Source organism: Fistularia commersonii, chromosome 5 (assembly GCF_037954325.1).
Source record: "Fistularia commersonii isolate RoL2024-O1a breed Wild chromosome 5, RoL_Fcom_v1.0, whole genome shotgun sequence".
Lineage (NCBI taxonomy): Eukaryota > Metazoa > Chordata > Actinopteri > Syngnathiformes > Fistulariidae > Fistularia > Fistularia commersonii.
In genome coordinates this window covers 5149183-5168939 of record NC_141288.1, presented here as the reverse complement: position 1 = coordinate 5168939, position 19757 = coordinate 5149183, and the positions used below count along the sequence as shown (strand labels likewise).

At 42.4% G+C, this 19757-nt stretch overlaps 1 protein-coding gene across 3 annotated transcripts in view; it reads left to right on the top strand.

The window, feature by feature from the left end:
* The first annotated feature begins 1428 nt into the window (after positions 1-1428).
* Positions 1429-19757, top strand: part of tbc1d30 (TBC1 domain family, member 30) — a 23398-nt gene continuing 5069 nt past the window's right edge. Inside the window, exons 1-12 of one of the 3 annotated variants that reach the window (XM_086146582.1) lie at positions 1429-2063; positions 5581-5745; positions 12832-12893; positions 13414-13479; positions 14044-14169; positions 16629-16814; positions 16902-16971; positions 17231-17329; positions 17976-18144; positions 19171-19276; positions 19351-19457; positions 19526-19665. In XM_086146582.1, the coding sequence (XP_086002708.1) occupies positions 1589-2063; positions 5581-5745; positions 12832-12893; positions 13414-13479; positions 14044-14169; positions 16629-16814; positions 16902-16971; positions 17231-17329; positions 17976-18144; positions 19171-19276; positions 19351-19457; positions 19526-19665 (1771 nt within the window). In that variant the 5' untranslated portion in view covers positions 1429-1588. Of the gene's footprint in view, positions 2064-5580; positions 5746-9427; positions 9922-11853; positions 11938-12831; positions 12894-13413; positions 13480-14043; positions 14170-16628; positions 16815-16901; positions 16972-17230; positions 17330-17975; positions 18145-19170; positions 19277-19350; positions 19458-19525; positions 19666-19757 lie in introns of those variants that run through there. The other 2 variants (XM_086146583.1, XM_086146584.1) reach the window with 2 other exon arrangements.

Sequence of the window (19757 nt, the reverse complement as noted above, 5' to 3'; positions counted from 1 at the left end):
ATTATACAAATAATTAAATCGTTGAAATAACTAGATCATAAATGCAGAATGGTCTTAACTTAAAGGGCCCGTCAGCTACAGCAAGCAAGTAATGACACGGTAAAGCAAGATAGTAAGTTAACATGTAACAAGTAAGTTGTCATTTTAAGTCAAACAGAGGATAAGAGAGTATTTAAGAACTGAAAAGAACAGGTCATAAGTTAGGGAGTTAGTTCAAATACTGGGTATTGAATTTATTAATAGGTAAGTAACTATATAGGGATGAGCCAGAATGTAATTGGGTAGCAAGTAACTTATTAGGTAAGCAATTTAGTAAATAAGAGGTAAAAGAAGATGATAAGTAAGCTTGATGTCATCACATTTGTGGTGCTTTCAAAGTACTTTACACTGGTTGACATTCACCAATTCTCACACACGTGGACACAACTAGACAGGTTTGTTGCCCAAGGGCACTTTGGTGTGGCCAGGATGGGCCACACCAACTGCAAACCTTCTGATTGGAGGGGCCTTTAGAAGAAGAGGTAATACTAATATTGCAAGAATTCACAACCACCCTGGATGGTCAAAATGTAGAGCAATTTAACTTTTACACATCATTCATTACCATCTTTTGCCTATCGTATGGTATGGTATGTGCAACATTGTGTGACTTCAAAATGAGGGCCCTCAAGAAATTAAATGCTAAATAGAAGTAGCTGGACCCACACCACCAAAATATAGAAAGAAGCCCCTCAAACACATACTGCAAGTTAGTACAAATACTCTAAGTAAAAACTCTTATCATGAAGATTTGCTGTATGCCCAAGTAAGCATGATATCTAATAATTATCAGCCTGTGTTGTCTTGGGGCAATGGCTACCACACAGGTGACCCTGCCTGCCTTGGTCATTTTCATTTAATATCCTTCTTTTTTTTTAAAGTGGGTGCGGTAGAAAATGGTCTGATACATTTACAATGATAATAAGCAAAAATTGCACATGTTCAAACCCAAAGTTTCATCAGCATAAAGCTACTACTACAACTATAGTTGTATATAGTATAGTATAGTAGTACTACAACAATAACTATATAATAACAATATAATTATTATGATAATAATTGGTATTATTATTATTATTATTATCTTTATCATTATTAACATCATCATCCTCATTATTCTTCTTATTATTGTTGTTGTTATTGTTGTTGAAATAGTCCTCAGCTCTGAGAGAAAGTGGACATGCGGAAGTAATTTTTTAAAGTCGTGTCTGATTGGCCAGTTATCCTGCTACACCTGTCGCGCGACCTGAGGAAAGTTTAGCAGCCGTTGAGAAGTTCAGCCGAGTGGGCTGGTCCATTGTTCACTACGAGGGAGGGGGGGCGGGGGAGGTAGAAAAGTCGAGTGCTAAATTTTCAGGAAGGAAACTTGAAAGCGGCCGGGCGGGAGTCTACCTTCTGGGAGGACAGGAATGGAGTGATCCAGGATCTCTATCCTTGAGAATCATTAGAACTTTCTAACTAGCCCGAACTTTGGCTTCGCGGCATTTAAAAAAATGGCAGCTAGCTTGTGAAAACAATTTCTAAGTAAAACCTGTGAAAGAAAAGAAAAATGACATCGAGGGTTAAATTAAACGTGACCGAACTTTTGGAAGTTGACATATGCGACGGCGGCATGTTCTCGGACGAAGAGGATAGCGTTTTTGTCGGTTCCCCCGCCTCCTCCCAGGCTGCTCTCGCCGGCTTCCAGCGGTGGTCGAGTACCGCCGAGTCACCGACTGACACATCATCAACTCCGGGGCAGCATGCGGCTCCGACCGGCGACAGCAGCACCGGCGAAGCCGACGACGACACGGAACCCAAAGGTTATCAAGTCAAAACTCCGAGGAGCTCCATCGTGGACTGTCTCCTGGTGGAGCTTTACGAGACGTGCAGCGGCCGGAGGAACGCGGACAGCTGGGACAGCTCCACTGAGGCGTCTGGGTCAGACGCATTTCTGGGCCGCAGCAACAGCGGCTCCGGCTTCCTGCTGGAGCTCCAGGAGAAGCAAACCAGGAGGCATCAGGTGAACTACCTGGCCCAGAAAGGTGAGGGGTGTGTCGGGTTGCGCTCATTCACGAGTCCCATCTCTCTTGTGTTCATCTGCCAAACTCTCATCATCATTGAGTGTTGAATTTATTTACAAATCTTCATGCATGGATTCCACTAACCCTCATTTGAGGGATGCACGGCATTCTTAGCATGCATAGAAACATCTGCTTAGTTATTATCAGAGATAATCCGCACCAAGACTCACTTTTTAACATGTCACCTGCTTAAAGTGCTTATATTATTTTGACTTACTAAGTTTGCGCATTTCTGACAAGGCGTGTGTGGGAAGACAAATCTTTATCTGTGTCTGTTTTTGACCAACTGACCTGTAAAATGGAAAAGGAAGTCTTGATGTGATGCAACCTTTTAGCTTTTATAACCCTCCACCCACCCACCTGGTGAAGAAAACATGAATTAGCTCACGTCCAGATATAAGTTATGTGACGCAAATCGCCCTCCATGTTTGTAGTTTGTTTTTTCCTGTCCAGATTTCTACTTGGTAGGCGGACCCTTCTCTTCACCCAGCATGTGCTGCTTATAAATATGTAAATATTATAGGTCTCTTATCAGGGGTGTAAATCTCTGGTTTCATGACGATACAATCTTATATTGATTATTTGCAAATATTTACGATATGAGCTGATATCGCGAGCTCTGGTGCGATAAGAGGGTTTGATGTGATGTAGTTCAGGATCTCCAGTCAATAGGAGATCGTAAATGAAAATCAAACATCAGCGATATTGATATTAACTCAGAAAAGTAAAAAAAAAAAAAAGTTTAACTAGAAGAATTCAAAAGTTTCTTTTAGCAAATCTTTTGGATTGTATATGGTTTAGATAAGGACTGTACCTGGCATTACAAAATTAAAGCAGACATGGAGATCTACACTGATGGTTCACATTTGCATCGGTTACAGTTGATTCAATAATTGATACAGATTGTCTTGCCCCTTTTTCCTGCATCAAACTTTTAAAAAATGAATTCAAATGGGGTTAAAAAAGACATCTTATGACAAACAGTTGCAGGATGCAAATGTTAGTGCAAGCCCACACCCGCCCAGCTGATATCTCTGTCCGCAGCTTAGATTTGCTGTTGCTTGATGTGTCGCCTCGGAGCCTCTTAAAGGCACTCGGCCACCATTGTTTCCTCTGTTAAGGTGGAATCCTACAGTAAACATAGACCGGCCCATGGGGTTGGTGTTTACCCTCTGCACATATCAAACAGAGCAGATGAGCTGACTGGCCAGCTGGGAATTCCTGTAGCCGTGTAATGATTATTGATGCTTATTGCAATTACTGTAAGATGACCGTTTTTTTTGTTTTTTTTTTAAAAAGTCATTGGTCAGCAGCATTGCCTAGCAATAATACGGTTTCAAAGTTTCCTTAATGAAGCCAATGTCAGTTCTGTGGATGAACCAACCTTTGACCCCTTCTGGGTGGGGGAGGAAATCTCAGTCAGCCTCAACTGGAATTTTGGGAAAAGAGACAAAAATCATTTTTTTAATGGTTTGTTGACAGAGACTGACGTAATTGAATTGATTAACAAATATTTTTACATCAGTCTGTCACAGATGGATTTATCCATGCATAATCAATGACTAATCAAAGGTCTGATCAGTTTGCATCTACATTCCTGTCTGGACGTCAATGTTATTCAGTGGAATGTAGGTTGTTTGGCTTGAAACATCCTGTTTGGCTTAGACACTCATGACAGCTGATTTTGACATGTGGTTGTTTGTTGTTCTCAAACTAAAACACAACGACTGACAAACGGCCAGATGTCAACGTCCACACGAGAGGACGGAGGCGTTTCAACCCCAAATGCGGTTTTCATGTCCGACTCAAACGCAGCATCGGCGCCTGACCTCTGTCAATCTGACAAAACTCCTGTTGTCAATCTGACAACCCCTTTCCACCAGACTGACAACCTCTGCCCCACCATGTCAACGCCCCCCCCCTTCAGACTGCTGTCTCTCTGACATCTCCCCGGTGATGAATCAGCATGTCTCGGCAGCAGCGCATCTCCGAATTTGCTCAGACCAAATCTAGAATCAACTGCCCAGTCAGTATCACTTTTACTCTCCGTTGTCAGATCTGTGATTAGTTTAAAAGCATTAAAAAAAAAAATTATGTCAAAGTCTTGAGTTTTTCCTTTGTGTTTCATGCTCGCTAGATATTTCTGCTTAAATTTATATTTATTCATATCAATCAACCAAAGGGAAGTGGTTTATTCAGTGGATGCGAGTCAATAGTCAATGAAATTGACAAATTCAGGGCTGAACGACCCCTCCGCTCTCTTTTCAAGGGGCAGGACAAATATCACATCAGGTCTGACCAGGAAAGTGTTTAAGACAAGACGTGGCCTGCACACACCGATCTTCCATATTTGTCCCTATTCAAACATCTGCCCTGCGCTTTCCTAGACTGCAGCAAAAATTGGAAAAAAAAAAAAAGTTTATCGGATACAGGTCATATTCTGATTCCTGTAGAAAAATAAAAATCTATTTTTTAACAATTTGTATTGATGACCATGGCTGATTATTGGTCTCTTCATTTCTGTACAATTGCATTCAGGCTCATTTCTTTTTTTTTTTTTTTTTTTTTTGAAAGGGTAGATTTATCTCTCATGTAAAGCCAAACTCACAATGCTAAAGATCACGATTTAACTCTGTTAAGCAGGTGTACACACATACACACATACACACTCCCACTCCCACAATCTGCTGAGTCACACTCATCTGCTCTTCACATCTCAGATACGAAGCCCTAATGGAAGCCGGGGGTTTGTTTTTACATCGGGTGGTGTTCTGGTTTCATTTCCTACTCGCCTGCAGCTCAAGGGGTGAGAAAAAAATGACCCAACAGACAAACGACCGACTTTCTGCCCCGAGAGGAAACCACGCATTAATCTAAATGCTGTCCTGTTTGTCAGGAACAGCTTCACTGAAAAGAAAGAATATTTTGCAAACAATGATTAGTTCTAAGTTGAGTACAAATGCCTGGAACCAGCGTTCTTTGGAACGGCCAGCAGGAGGCGACTCCTTGAGTGGAATGAATCATCTGTGAGAGATCTTCGAGGCTGCCATTTATTCATCTATTAATCCTGTTGTGCTTTATTCGGCTCAACAAAACACGGACGTGATCATTAATTTGATTTAAGAGATTAAAACATCAGACGGAAAACAGTAGCTAGAATACAGTAGTTTTCTTACATAGCTGTGACTTAATTCTGTGTATTTGTGCCTTTTTTGTCCTCTAGTCCCTTCTCTGTAATCTGAATTGTTTTCTTGCCCGGAGAATGTCGGGGAATGTGCAACCCCCTCCCCTCCAGACACACATGTTTTTTCCTTAGATTACAAGTTTCCCACTTCCTGGAAAATCAAACCGTCTGTGTTTGATTCCTTAAATTAAAAGCCGGCGACAGACTGTTAGAAATTACATCACAGTGTGGGATTAAACATTGTGGAGCTGTTTTGTTTTTTTTTTGGTGATAATGTTTATTTGTTTTTTTAAGCCCCTGGGGAGTTGCTGTCCATCATCCAGGAGGTCAAATACCGCACGGGCCTGCAGTCGGCGAAGCTGATTCGCCAGCTGAAGAGGCGGGACCGACTCTGCCATAAACTGCAGAAGAACTACGACATCATAACCGCCTGCCTGCAGGCCGTCTCGCAGAAACGAAGTAAGCCAACGCATCGCTCTTCTGCATTTACGCTAAACAGACAGAGGAGAGGCCATTAGAGGCTGCCACACGTTGTCCATTTCCTGGTCTGATTTCCCACAGCGCTGAGTCACACGACATGCAATTAAACCTTCGGACAGCAATATGTGTGCCCCAAAACAAGAGGCGTTATGGACACTATATTGGCTACTGATGCGGAACAGGATTAACTCATCTGGATGCCTCGAGAGATTAAAAGATAATAGACAAACACCGGGGGGTTTGAGACCGTGGGAGGCCTGACACGCTTTTAAATGATTTTCTGCAGGATTTTCCACAAATATTTGTAGAGGTAAGCTGCTCTAAACAGCAAATATTTGTACATGCCAATGCGGCGGGTCCTTTATGTAGCAGTAAGACATTTGAGACCAGTCAAGCAGGAATTGCCTGGGTGTTAGCTGTATTGTTTTTTTGCTAAGCCCATCTTTGCGAACCACGTGGGCGGGCGAACGGGCAAGACAACAGGGTCAAACGCAGCCACCATGAACAGAATTTATACCGCCAGTGCCCTCCTGTGAGAAGTCTGTCATGGGGGGAGGGGTTACCGCCATGCATGTGTGAAGTTTGACACACAAATGCATCACAGGTTACATTAATAGCTGCAGAACTCATACAGAGCAGTTCTAAGTCAACGCTGCCGCGTAGACAGTTCAGCAACACGGACCACACAAAGAGCAAAGCCGCTGCAGGATTCATGTTCCACATGGCGTGAAAAAATAGCCATGGACTAGCAGATGGGTTTAAGTGTTTTTATTTTCTCCCTGCACTGCTTGGTTGTGTGAAGAACCTTGCTGTTAGCTAACTTCAGACTATTTTAGCCAAAGTGTTGATGTTTCGCAGCGGAAACCTGAAATCTGTGGCCCAGCAGGACAGAGGATTTTTATGCAGTGTAATTGACATAAAATATGAATTGTATTTCCTATAACAAAGTTGCAAGTTTTCAGTAAATTACTTGCATTTTTTTTTTTTTTTTTTGTAAAAATGACCAGAATAGTATCTGCAAACTAGCAAGAAACTCAAGTGTCTTTTTTCTAATGAAATGTCAGCAAATTAAAATTAGATTGTCATAAAACTAGCAATAAGCTAGTGATAATTAGATCATGAAAAAAAATCCTGGTAAACAAGTACATACAAAAATGGCCAGCAGGTGTCGCCAGTCTGGAAATTCATTTTTTGCAATTGACCCATCATGGATGAACTGTCAGCAGTAGGCAAGCCCTCCATTTCCAAACCCCCTAAAATTAATTTCAGCTTTGTGAACTGCGTTGTTACATAAGAGACCTTTAGGTCCAACGCGGCTGTTTTTTGTTGTTTTTTTTTCTCAGGGAAATGATAATGGATTTGGCCCGATCTTAAAATTAAATATCCCGATTTATTCCAACCGACCCTCGGTGGCTTAACTCCACAGATGCCGAGGACGGGCCTGATCTCTATCCCGCAGCAGCTCAGAGAAATAATAGTGGCTTTAAAATGTTGTACTATGGGATGTCAGAGTTGGGGACTTCGGTCGAGAAAACTAGCAACATCGACTATATTAGATTGAAATCGCGTTCAGAGGTGTCCTATTCCACATGTTACACTTCACCAAATAGCAACTCCCCATCGGCGAGACTTCAGCCTGACCCCAGATTAGCACCAAGGAGAGAGACATCGCATTTTAGCCGGAGAGGAAAATCAGGATCGACGTTTAAAATCCAACCTTGGACCAAAAAGCAGCAACTCATTGGTGTGGGAAAAAAAAAAAACATTTGGAAGAAATCTGAAATCATTTGTAATTTCAACACTCACTAAATGCATGAGGCTCCCTCTAATCCCCCTTCACCTGGCTCACATGAAATACACATTTCTGCAAATGTGACTATGACATTCTCCAAATCGAATCATTCGACATTCGACATCCCAATGAAGACGTCACAGCCTTCACTCAACCAAATATTGACGTCACCATCGGTGTCCATCTCGGAGAATTATCGACAGACTTGATGCCGCTGAGGGGTGGCAGCCTGATAGCGCCGGCCATAAAGAAAACGAGAGGAACCAGCGGGTGATTTATCGGCATTTTTGCGACAAGCTGACACACGCCATGGTCACCCAGACCGTTTTTTTTTTTTTCTTTTTCGTTTTTTATTGTCCTCATCGTGGCTGTTCGCAAATATTGACCTGGAACATCATTAAGGCCAAGGAGTACTTTTCCATTCAGGAGGCATTTACGGCACCTGGAGGCCGAGTTGCTACGTCATGCCTCATTGATTCGGGCGCCAATCGCAGCAGGCGTCTACGCAGGCAGGAAGTCCAAGTCGGCGTCACCACAGAGCGAGTCCGTTTATCTTACTCCGACGTCCGGTTTGATGGGACCTATTCGATGACTTGTATTTATTGATTAGTTCAAGTCGTGAGATAATCATTGGATTTACCTCTTGATTCTCCATGACACTTATCCACTGTCTGTGTGTGTGTGTGTGTGTGTGTGTGTGTGTGTGTGTGCGTGCGTTGGTGTGTGCGTGCCTGCGTGCGTTTCGGCGAGTCTACTTGGCTACGCTGCCCTTTCCGTGTAAAAAAGTTTTAAACGTTTTAAACATAAAAAAACAAAAAACATAGACCCCAGAAAATTATCTCAAAATGAACAAGGATTGACATAAAGATATGAGGGAAAAAATAAGCTAAAACAATCACATAAGAATATAACATTTTTAAACTAAGATGTTAAAGACTAGTTAATGGGGACAGTTTTAGTCTTAAATGTAAAATTCTGTGTGTTATTTGCTCAAACCTTTTTTTGTGAAAAGGGACACTTTAGCAAACACAAGATAAACAATAATACAGTACTTAGATACTAATCATCTGTCCAAAGTGTATAAATACTGTGGAGTCAAATTGATGAAGTACACTTGACTACATCCGCGTGGGTAAAAGTGTCAGGTGTCCACCCAACATTTCTTTTTTGGAGTTCAAAATGTTTTGTTGCATGCAGAAATGTAATTTTGCTATCATTGCAGTTGTTCATTGATTTAAAAAAAAATCCAACACAAATTTTGTTCACACATAGCATAAAGGCAAAAGAAAAACATTATATGCCGTGGTAATTCATTTTAAATTTCAAAAGGGTCGTGTGGCTCCTGGTGTTTTATTTACTGTGGAGAAACAGGTCTGAATGGCGCTCTGAGTGGTAAAGGTCGCAGACCCCTGGTCTAGAGGAAGAACAAAGATTGAATTAATGTAGTGAAAGACATGAATTAGTCATTGCGAGGTCGGTGTGAGGCAAGAGGACACAGAGAATATGGTCAGATGGAAGACGTTGATTCCTTGTGGCAACCCCCTGAAGGGATGTGTCGAAAGGAAGTATTCATTACTGTGTTTGGACGTTTGGTAAAAAAAAAAAAAAAGCACACACGTATTGTACTTGTTTTGTGGATACTCGTGAGTGTCGGTAGACTGCAGTAATTCTTCCTCCACCTCCCAGGATCCCAGGAACTCTCTCCATCCTCCATCTCCCCTCCCCCATTACCTCATTCCTCCCTCTCTCCGCACAGCATCCTTCCCAGTCCCTCCGTCTTCGCGCCTCCTCCCGGTGACGCAACGCCGGAGGAGGCGTTCCAGCATCCGCGGTTGTTTCCTCGTCCGCTGACCGGAGGATGAGGAAGGTCTTTTTTTTTTTTTTTTTTTTTTTCCTCTCCCGCCGGGAGTCCATATTTATTGAGATTAACCACAGGATACGCTGCCTAATTCCTTTCTTTTTCTTTTTTTTTTTTTTTTTTTTTTTTTATTTTTTTTAATTCGCATCCGGTCTGACTCGCGCCGTCGCGCCGACAAATACGGAAGTAACCGTTCAGTTCCGTCGTCCGAGCGGACCGGTAAGGGGGCGGAGGCGGCGGCGGGGGGGCGGAGGGCGTCGGATCCGAAAAATAGGAGCGAGAAGAGGAGGAGACGCGGAGTCAGCGATGAGGTGATCGTTCCGGTAGTATTCCCCGATGAGGCAGGAGCGGCTCGCAGCCGCAGCCGCCGGCAGGAGGCCGCGACCGGGCGTCAAGCCGCGGCAGCAGGCGTCGGGAGGGGTCGGCAACATCATCAGCAACGTCCTGAAGAAGCGCAACGGGATCTCCAGGAGCGCACCCCGGCTGCTGTGCACGCTAGAACCAGGTGACCCCTCCCGTACAGGGCGGACAGCACCCGGTGGCACCGGAGGTCCAGTTCACTCCGGTGCCTGGTGATGTTTACTTTTTTCATCCGGATCAGTGTCATTTGACCAATTCTCAGAACATATTGTTATCATTTGTCAACCGGCTGATTGATGAGTCGCGGTTAAGAACTTCATGATTGTTCTGAATCTTATCTTAATGTTGTTTATCGTCACGATTATCGTCCATTTGACATCTAAGAAACCATTCCTTTAAATAGAAAGTGACAAGTACGTCACCTTATGGCTAGGGAGACATTGGCCTCGTCCTCACCACCATCATCATCATTAATTTAATAATGAAGCCCAGTTTGACGTTAATAATCAAGTCGGACCAACACCTCAACATTGAAAAATGTCAAAAATGTCATGTTGCATCGATGTAGACATTCAGAGCTTTCGCAAGGGGTCGTGTTTTTGGTTAGTTAACAAGAAAACCAAAACCGAGCAACGGGATCTAAATCCCACCTACAAACGCTGACACTGACATCACAAGACACATTCGACTGAATGCCAATGCCAAAGCAACCTTGGGGCTTCCAGCTGAGAATGTAGATACAACAAACCGATCTGATCCCTGATGGATAAATAGCCAGGCTTATACAGAGATTGATATCGGCTGATGGGAATCTAAAGTAGTTTACATGAAAATATCTATCAATACCTAAAAGATCCTCAAAGTTATCGCTGATATCCGATGATTCAGGCTGGCTGACAGATGGCTGCCCTGACTTTCAACCGGATACACACAGACAAAAAAAAAAATCACAGCAGCAGGTTTTGGATGTCGTTCATCCCAAGTTACATCGGATTTGCTGAGTAACCGGCCGTCGCTCCGTCACCGGACACCGGAGGGGTGGGGATGGGGATGCTGGCTGCTTTCGGCACTGGGGAACGACGACTTTGCTGACCCGTCAGGCTGATGCTTCATATCTGGAGCGTCCACAGGAATGTTTACCCTTTGGTTAGAGAAGCGCTGAGTCACCCTTCCACAACCAAAAGCCATTACAGATTAGCGAGATACGAAACAACGGTAGACCGATTTATGTTCTAGCAATGGAGACGTCCAGCGGACAGATTTTTTTTTTTTTTTTTTTTCTTTTCAAATTTAAAATTGTTAGCGTGACTTCCTTGGATGACTTATCGCACATGAGCGTAGCTTTAGGTGGACGGACAATGTTCGTTTGACCGAGTCCTCATATGAGGACGTCACATTTTCAGTTTGGCGGGTGAATGAGAGGGTGAACGGTTGTATGTCTCTATCTGCGGCCCTGAGATTGACTGACAACTGGTCCATAATGAATGAATGCTTTGAGTTCTCTTAGCCTTATACCTCATTTGACCTAACTTTGACCTTTTGTCCTAACATGGGGGGCATTTAAGCGTGTTTATTTTCGTATATTGATACACAAGAGAACAACATTAAGCAACCAAAACAGGATGCAATGCTATTACTCAGAAAGTACCCGTTAGATGATATTGGGAATGTTACCTAACCTCCGCAATCTGACCATGTGAGAAGCTGCAGAGGGCTGCTTAGCTTGTAGCGCGGTAAAGAAAATACATTTGTTGGGATTATTATTATGCAGTCAAAACGTTGTCCCCGTATGAGGACGCCTTCGTTTGCAAGGGTAACTTCATGTTCACAAATGCATTCAGGAGGATCTTCGAAACTACCTTCTTCCTTCACTCCCTCTCTCCTCCTCCTCCGCCGTCCCTTTTTCCAACTGGGTCATTAATTAGACTTAAACTCTGGAGAAATAACGAATCCATCATCACTACCAGCCCCTCGGCCCCGGTTGCCCCGACCTTAACTAGTTCTTTGCAGCCGCGGGCGGTGCTGGGATGATAATCCGCCACCGGGAAGTGGGAGGGTTTTTCCGCGTTAATCCTCTTCCCAGGGCCGCGAAAAGAAACGGGGACGGCGAGGAGGAGACAAAACGGGATGGCCGAGGATCCATCTACGGCGAGCGTTGCAGGTCCGAACCGCCGTGGTGTCCCAAAACAAGGGACATTGAACGGCAGCACCGACTTTCCGCGTACTTGCAGCCGACCGAAGCTGCAGCCGGCGGGAGGCGCGGAGGAATATGGCTGCCCTACGCAGCCGATCGCTCCAGGACGCGCACTCTCGATCTCAGATCTAGAAATAATAAGAAGAATAATGAGAATTTCCGTTCGAAATGAGGTTTTAACATCACCCCCCGGGGGAGTCAGCACCGGGGCCGGGGGGACAGCGACGCACCGCGCCGGAATCGCGCTCCTCCGGCAAAACTGAATCCATATGGGGATTGTTGTTCTGTTTTGTTGAAAAGATGGAAAACCAGAACTTTGAGAGTGCTTGCTCTGTAACAATAATCATAATTATTATAATAATGAAACGTTTGATTGCGTTTCCGGATTCAAACAGTTGGGTTGGAAACTCGTATCTCATTCACTCAGTTCATACTGACTGGGTGGAGCCTCAGGCACAACACATGTTTTTCCTGATTTTTTTTTTTTTTTTTTTTTCAAATTATATGATTGTTTAAGTTTATGACAGACCAGGAAATGCAGTATTTATTTATTTTTATCTTATTTTTTTAGTTTTTTCATATTTTTCAGTCCCTGTGGATTTATAGCAATTATACGCAGTAAAGTGAAATACTACCTGGTCCATTGGTTCAGAAACTATATGTCGTGTGATATTATTCAAATTGTTGGATTTGTAAATAATTACCTGCCTGTCCCACATTGCAGAATGGCATTAACATTTACCGTGCATCATTTTCAGATTAAATTCCTATTGTGACCGTTTCATATCTGGCCCACCAACCTGATCTCGTGGATTTGACTGTTCTAACCCCGGGCATGTTTGTTTTTGTTTCTTCCCGCAGGAGTCGACACCAGGCTAAAGTTCACCATCGAACCATCTCTTGGAAAGAATGGATTCCAGCAGGTCAGCAGCTCCAGAAAAATCTCTGTCAAAATCATATTTTATTAATGGTCTTTAGCTGTCGATCTAATATCCTGAATGGCATCAATAGCTAACCAGCATTTGCATCCAAAGCAATTATTTATTTTTATTTTATATTTTTTAGCCGTACTTAACTAGTAGAGCTGAAATGCTGCTTCATATCAAGTGCTGTAGCTGAACACCAGATGTTTGAAGATCAGGGTGGAGTCCAATCAGAGGGACAGCACATGTTGGATGTTCTGGAGATAAAAACGAAATGGAAAGCAGAGATAGTGAATATATTGGTGAAAAGGAACTGCGGTTGGAACTGCCAGGCAAGAGGCCTAGAGGGAGACCAAAGAGGAGATTCATGGATGGAGGGAAGGAGATCCAGCTAGTTGGTGTGAGAGAAGAAGATACAGCTGTGATTCTCCATTAGGTCACAGCCCCAAAAGGCCTCAGGAAAAAAAAGGTACCTGCTTAATTAAGAAGGAAAATCAATTATCTCCCTTTTTCCTGGCAGTGGTATGATGCCCTCAAAGCCGTGGCCAGACTTCCAACCGGGATCCCAAAGGAGTGGAGGAAGAGGGTATGTAAATCCCCCCACCACCACCATTAGTTTTATTTTCCATCTCTATTTTAAAAGATATTTCTAAAAGTGTCACATTCAAAAACCAAAGGCTGATAGAAACTTGAAATCGCATAACATTTGACATCTGTTTACACTCTGAATTTAATTCTGATTCTTTATTGTGAAGCAGATTAGTGGATAAAAGTTATGTTAGGGTCAGAATATAATGTGTAGTGTTCCCAGTGTCCTTAAATAAAAACCAAAATAAGCATTTTGTAATTACTTTTCAAAAACACTGCTATAATTTTGAACGCAACTGTTAATAGAAACCCGGGCAGCGGTCCAGTTCATGCATTTTAAGCGAACCGGCATGAACTCTGACCCAATTTTTTTTGTCCATTTTGTGGTTTAGGACTTCCTCCCATCACACCGCCAATATTATGGGGGGGGGGGGGATATTCCGGCCAAATAGAGATGTGTAAATGTTTGTTTAAAGACAGGAAATAAAGGGCTGCATCATGTCCCGGTGTTTCGTTGTTTTCGGCCTCTGTCTGATATTGTGGCGCCCTGGTGTTTCTGCAGGTTTGGCTAACGCTAGCAGACCAGTACCTCCACAGCATCTCCATCGACTGGGAGAAGACGCTCCGCTTCGCCTTCAATGAACGCAGCAACCCTGACGACGATTCCCTCGGCATTCAGATTGTCAAGGTAGAGCTCTGTTTTTTTTTGTTTGTTTGTTTTTTTAAAGAAAACATGCAGGGGGGAAGTTTGAAACTACAAGGTAATACCGGCATCGGCAATCTGGGGTCCATATGGCTACATGAAAACTACATTGTGACCTACGGCATCAGTTTAATTAATTAGTTTATTCATTTATTCACTCATTATGTATGTAAGTGTGTACTTGAAAGTTCGTGAGTGTCTGTTTCTGTAGGTGGGGAAGTTCAGACCAGAAGTCCGCCAGAAGTCAAAATTTCGGTAACATTTGTGAAAAAAAAACATTGCTTAGAGAAAAATTCAATATGAATTTAGGATGTGATGGAAAACACACAAAAGAATTAAAATCCAATCAGTTAAAACCCAGCACTGCATCCACAAGCAATAAAGAAATAAAACGTCCCTGTAAGTAAATAATAAATCACTGAAACTAGTGTCATAAATAATTTGCTTGCAGCAGAAATGAGACCCGGCCGAATTCATCACGGTTCTGAATGAGCCGCTGCAGTCAGTGCAATCTGTCTGGCGCTGCGGAGCCAAGACGGCTGTGCGAGGGCGGTTGTTTACGGAAGCATTCAAGCAGTGGCGAGACAAGGCGGAGGAGGACTAGATTTTAAAAATTGAAAAAAAAAAAAAAAAAAAAAAAGAAGTAATTTAGGAGCCTATTGAAAGGTGCACACAACCCATCACTGGTTGTTTACTGCCGAGACTATATATGTATACATATGTGTATGTATATGGGTGTGTATGTGTCTTTATGTATAAATAGTGTATGTACGTACACATGCATATACATATATTTGTATATATACATAAATTATGTGCACATGCATATATATGTATATATAGGTATACATATTTATGTGTGTGTATACACGTATGTGTATAAATGTGTGTATACGCACATCTAGTCACACATATGTATGAGTGTGTTTATGTGTATGTATTTATGTATGTATGTATGTATGTATGTATGCACATATAAATATACATTAATGTATGCAATATGTATGCATATACATGTATGTGTATATATATATACATACATACATACATACATGTATACACAGTGGACCCTCACTATTTCGTTAGGCTTTCACGCCCTCACTATTTTGCGTGTTTTTTTTTTTTATTCGGTTCACACGATTTATCGTTCTTTGGCGTTTTTTTGCAGTATTTGAAGTTTTCTGGCGTGGTGAAATAGCCTTATTGTAGCCTAAGACGAAAAAAAAAACAGTAAACAATAAAGTAAAATCAAACTAAAATTAATTATATAAAATAAATAAAATACGAGATCTCCTTTGCTGGCACACATTCTTGGAGGAGATAGCATCTCCGACATGACTCTTGACAACATTGGTGGCTTAATAGACTGCCATTCGGATCCATTGACGGATGAGGACCTCACCGAGATGACGTCTGCCAGCGAGGAAGAGAAACGGCAAGAAGAGGAAGAAATCGAAGAGGCTGGTCGCACGTTCTTAAAACGTGCAGCAATGACAAACGCAACAAAAGCCGTGGAAAATAAGTCGCAAGATTGGGACGACGATATGGTTCAGACGGTCCGCTATTGTCACTTGATCGGCACGGCCATGGTATTTTATAAAACCATTTTCAACCCAAAAAAAAAGCAAATGCAGAAACTGGCTAAAATGATGTTTCTGAAGAAAAAAAAGGCCAGTATAGCATACGCCTTCCTATGCGCAGGGAGGTTCTTAGTGAGTGAGGTGAGTGAGGTTTTTTGAGGGTTAATATATCTGCAAATAAAAATTAAAAATGATCAGAAATTAATAATTATATATATCAGAAATTATCAGAAAAGTGAGGGTAAACACACACACACACATATATATATATATATATATGTGTGTGTGTGTGTGTGTATATATATATATATGTGTGTGTGTGTGTGTGTGTTTACCCTCACTTTTCTGATAATTTCTGATATATATATATATATATATATATATACTGCCCAAAAAATAAAGGGAACACTAAAGTAACACATCCTATATCTGAATGAATGAAATATTCATATTAATTAATTTATTCTTTACATAGTTGAATGTGCCGACAACAAAATCACACAAAAATCAACAATGGAAATCAAATTTATTAACCCCATGGAGGTCTGGATTTGGAGTCACGCTCAAAATTAAAGTGGAAAAACACACTAGTGGTTGATCCAACATTGATGCAATGTCCTTAAAACAAGTCAAAATGAATCAGTGTTGCTTCCTAAGCGGATAGTTTGATTTCACAGAAGTGTGATTGACTTGGAGTTACATTGTGTTGTTTACATGTTCCCTTTATATATTTGAGCAGTATACATGTGTGTATATACACAGATATATACTGTATATTGATTTATCATAACAACTGCTCATTGTGACTTCCATCATCGACCCGTTTCTGTTTTTAAGTGATGATAATCAAACTGCTATTGTCAGGACCTGCACAGGACGGGCTGCAGCTCCTACTGCGGCCAGGAGGGGGAGCAGGACCGGGTGGTGCTGAAGAGGGTGCTGCTGGCCTACGCCCGCTGGAACAAAGCGGTGGGATACTGCCAGGGATTCAACGTCCTGGCCGCTCTGATCCTGGAGGTGACGGAGGGAAACGAGAGCGATGCTCTTAAGGTACGCACACACATACACAACTTTCTCAGAAATGTGTCGTGGACAAAACCCCTCCTGTTGAACGACACCTCTCACCTCTGTCTTCAGGTGATGATCTATTTGATCGACAAAGTGCTGCCCGAGAGCTACTTCGCAAACAACCTCCGAGCGTTGTCAGGTAAACACCTGTTGAGGCAGCGCGTCGGCGCGTGACATGGAGAGGAGACCGATGAAAATGCACATTAGAATAAAACCCCGATAAAATAAGCGTAGTTAATCATGACTCATCAATAGAAATTGGGAAATATAGATAGAAAATGTGTAAAGGTGGAGCGACAAGACGAGGTTGATAGGACGGAGGATTACCGTCTCAAGTAGAAATCAGCCGAGGAGACATTAACGCCCGTGACTTTCCCCGCCTTCTCTTCCTCCATCAGTGGACATGGCGGTGTTCCGAGACCTGCTGCGCCTGAAGCTACCAAGGCTGTCGCAGCATCTGCACCACCTGCAGAGGTTGGCCAACAAAGAGGCCGGAGGTAAATCCGCACGACGGTCAGCCTCTCACCTCATTGACAGACGGGAATGGCATCATTACATTGCATTAAATTACAGTCATTTTGCAGACGCTTTTTATCCAAAGCGACTCACAAAAAGTGCAATTCAGTCACCGAAGATCCGAAGTACCAGTAGTCGGAAGTCAGAAGTGACCACTCAACCAAGTAGCCATCTCAGAACCATATACATACATATATTCATTTCATCATATATATATATATATATATATATATATATATATATTTTTTTTTTTTTTTTTTTTTTTTTTTTTTTTCCATTAGCAGCCCTCATATGCAGAAGCAGAACAGTTATTAAATGGAAAGGGTGTAATATAAAACACAATACGGGATTCTTTAAATGAAATAATGAAATCACCATTTAAAAAAAAACAAAAACACTTCAGATTTTCACAATGATTCAAATACTTAATTATTATTGTAATAATTAAATGAATATGTGGTTCCAATTTATTTGTGTAATTCATCAAAATTATCATTTAATCCTTCAATTTTTTGGGGACATTTTCCCATCATTTCTGTAAAAATTCTTCGAATTATAAGCGAATCTGTGATTAATAGATCATTTGAAACACAAGTGTTTTTTTGGGGGGGGGGGGGTTTCTCCCAGGCAGCTACGAGCCTCCGCTGACCAACGTCTTCACGATGCAGTGGTTCCTCACCATGTTTGCCACCTGCCTGCCAGCGCCCACCGTGCTGAAGATCTGGGACTCGGTCTTCTTCGAGGGCTCGGAGGTGCTGTTCCGGGTCGCCCTCGCCATCTGGGAGAGGCTGGGAGAGTGAGTTGACCCCTGGCAGGCTTGTCCTGCCCGTGTCTTAGGTGTTAGCGACGACAGGGGCCGGATGAAATAGCTGTAATGCTCTAGCATCTAGAACAAATTCTTTTTGGTCCGAGGGCCACATACGGCCTAATTTGATTTTAAGGGGGCCGGATTTATAAAATCATTACCTAGAAGCAACACTAAGTTCAAATTTTTAATTTGTTTTAGTACAAAGGAGGTAAACAGGTAAATTATAAAAATCTTTATATGTCATGAACTTTTCCTCTAAAAAAATTCATGATGAATTAATATCAAAAATGAATATTAAAAAAGAAATGATGAAATTACACCCTAAAAATATTGTTGAGTTAAAAGAGAAAATCTTGTCACTATGGGAAAAATTGCCACTAGAATTTATTAGAAAATTGATTGGTAGCATGTATAAGAGGAGGTATAATGTTTACAAGGTGGTGGCTTAAACCACCTTAAATCAATCTTTTTAATTTTGCCCATTTTTTTTGTTGCTATCGTTTTTGTGTTTTTTTATAGAAATATGAAAAGAAAAGATTGTTTTAACAATGTCACTAGACTTTTTTTCATCAAAAAATCATTTTGTTTTCAAATTTTGAAGTAAAAAAATACATTTCAAAGTTACTTTTTCATTTTTCCCATACCCGTTTTTTTTTTAAAACCCATTATATAAAAGCCCCAGATTTGATTTCAGCTAGGGGGCCACAAAATATTGTAAGTCTGAGACTGGATTTTTTCTTTCTTTTTTTTTTTTTTTTTTTATCTGGAGACAATATGGGATGAGGTCATATGGTAGCCTCGCCTTCAATAATTTATCAGGTGCGGTTTATTTTTATCCGCGGGTTGCCAAACACACCCTGGAGATTATATCTTGAAATGACCCGGAAGCAATGTACATGTTGGGGGGAAGGGACCTGAATGTCCTCCAATATTTAACAAGAAAGAGCAAATACAAAGAGAGAGACAAATATTCCTGCACCAGGAAGACTGACTTGCCCCCCTGCCCTCCGCCAGGCGGATCGAGTACTGCCAGACAGCGGACGAGTTTTACAGCACCATGGGCTGCCTGACCCAGGAGATGCTGGAGCACAACCTGGTCGACGCCACTCAGCTCATGCATGTATGTCAAAACCCCCTTCGGCCAATTTAAAAACAAGAAAAACAGCTCTAACCGCCTCCCCCTCCGCTCCTCAGGAGGTTTACTCCATGGCGGTGTTTCCTTTCCCCCAGCTGGCCGAGCTGCGGGAGAAATACACCTACAACATCACGCCCTTCCCCACCTCCGTCAAGTCCAGCGGAAGGTAGGAGGAGATCCTCGTCGGGGTTGTGGGTGTCTCGAACGATGATGTTGACGTTCTGACGTTTCCAGCGGCGGGCTGGGCAGCTGGGAGAGTGACGATGACGCCGACATGGACGACGAAGACTCCATGGCGACGGCGCTGGGGTGCCTGGGGCCGCTAGGAGGCCTGCTGGCCCCCGAGCTCCAGAGATACCAGAAGCACCTCAAAGGTCAGTCAGTCCACCGGGAAGGGGGGGGGGAAGGGAGTCGGACAAATGACTCCAGCGCTGCCCCAAATCCTCCCGCCCTGCCCCAGATTCAC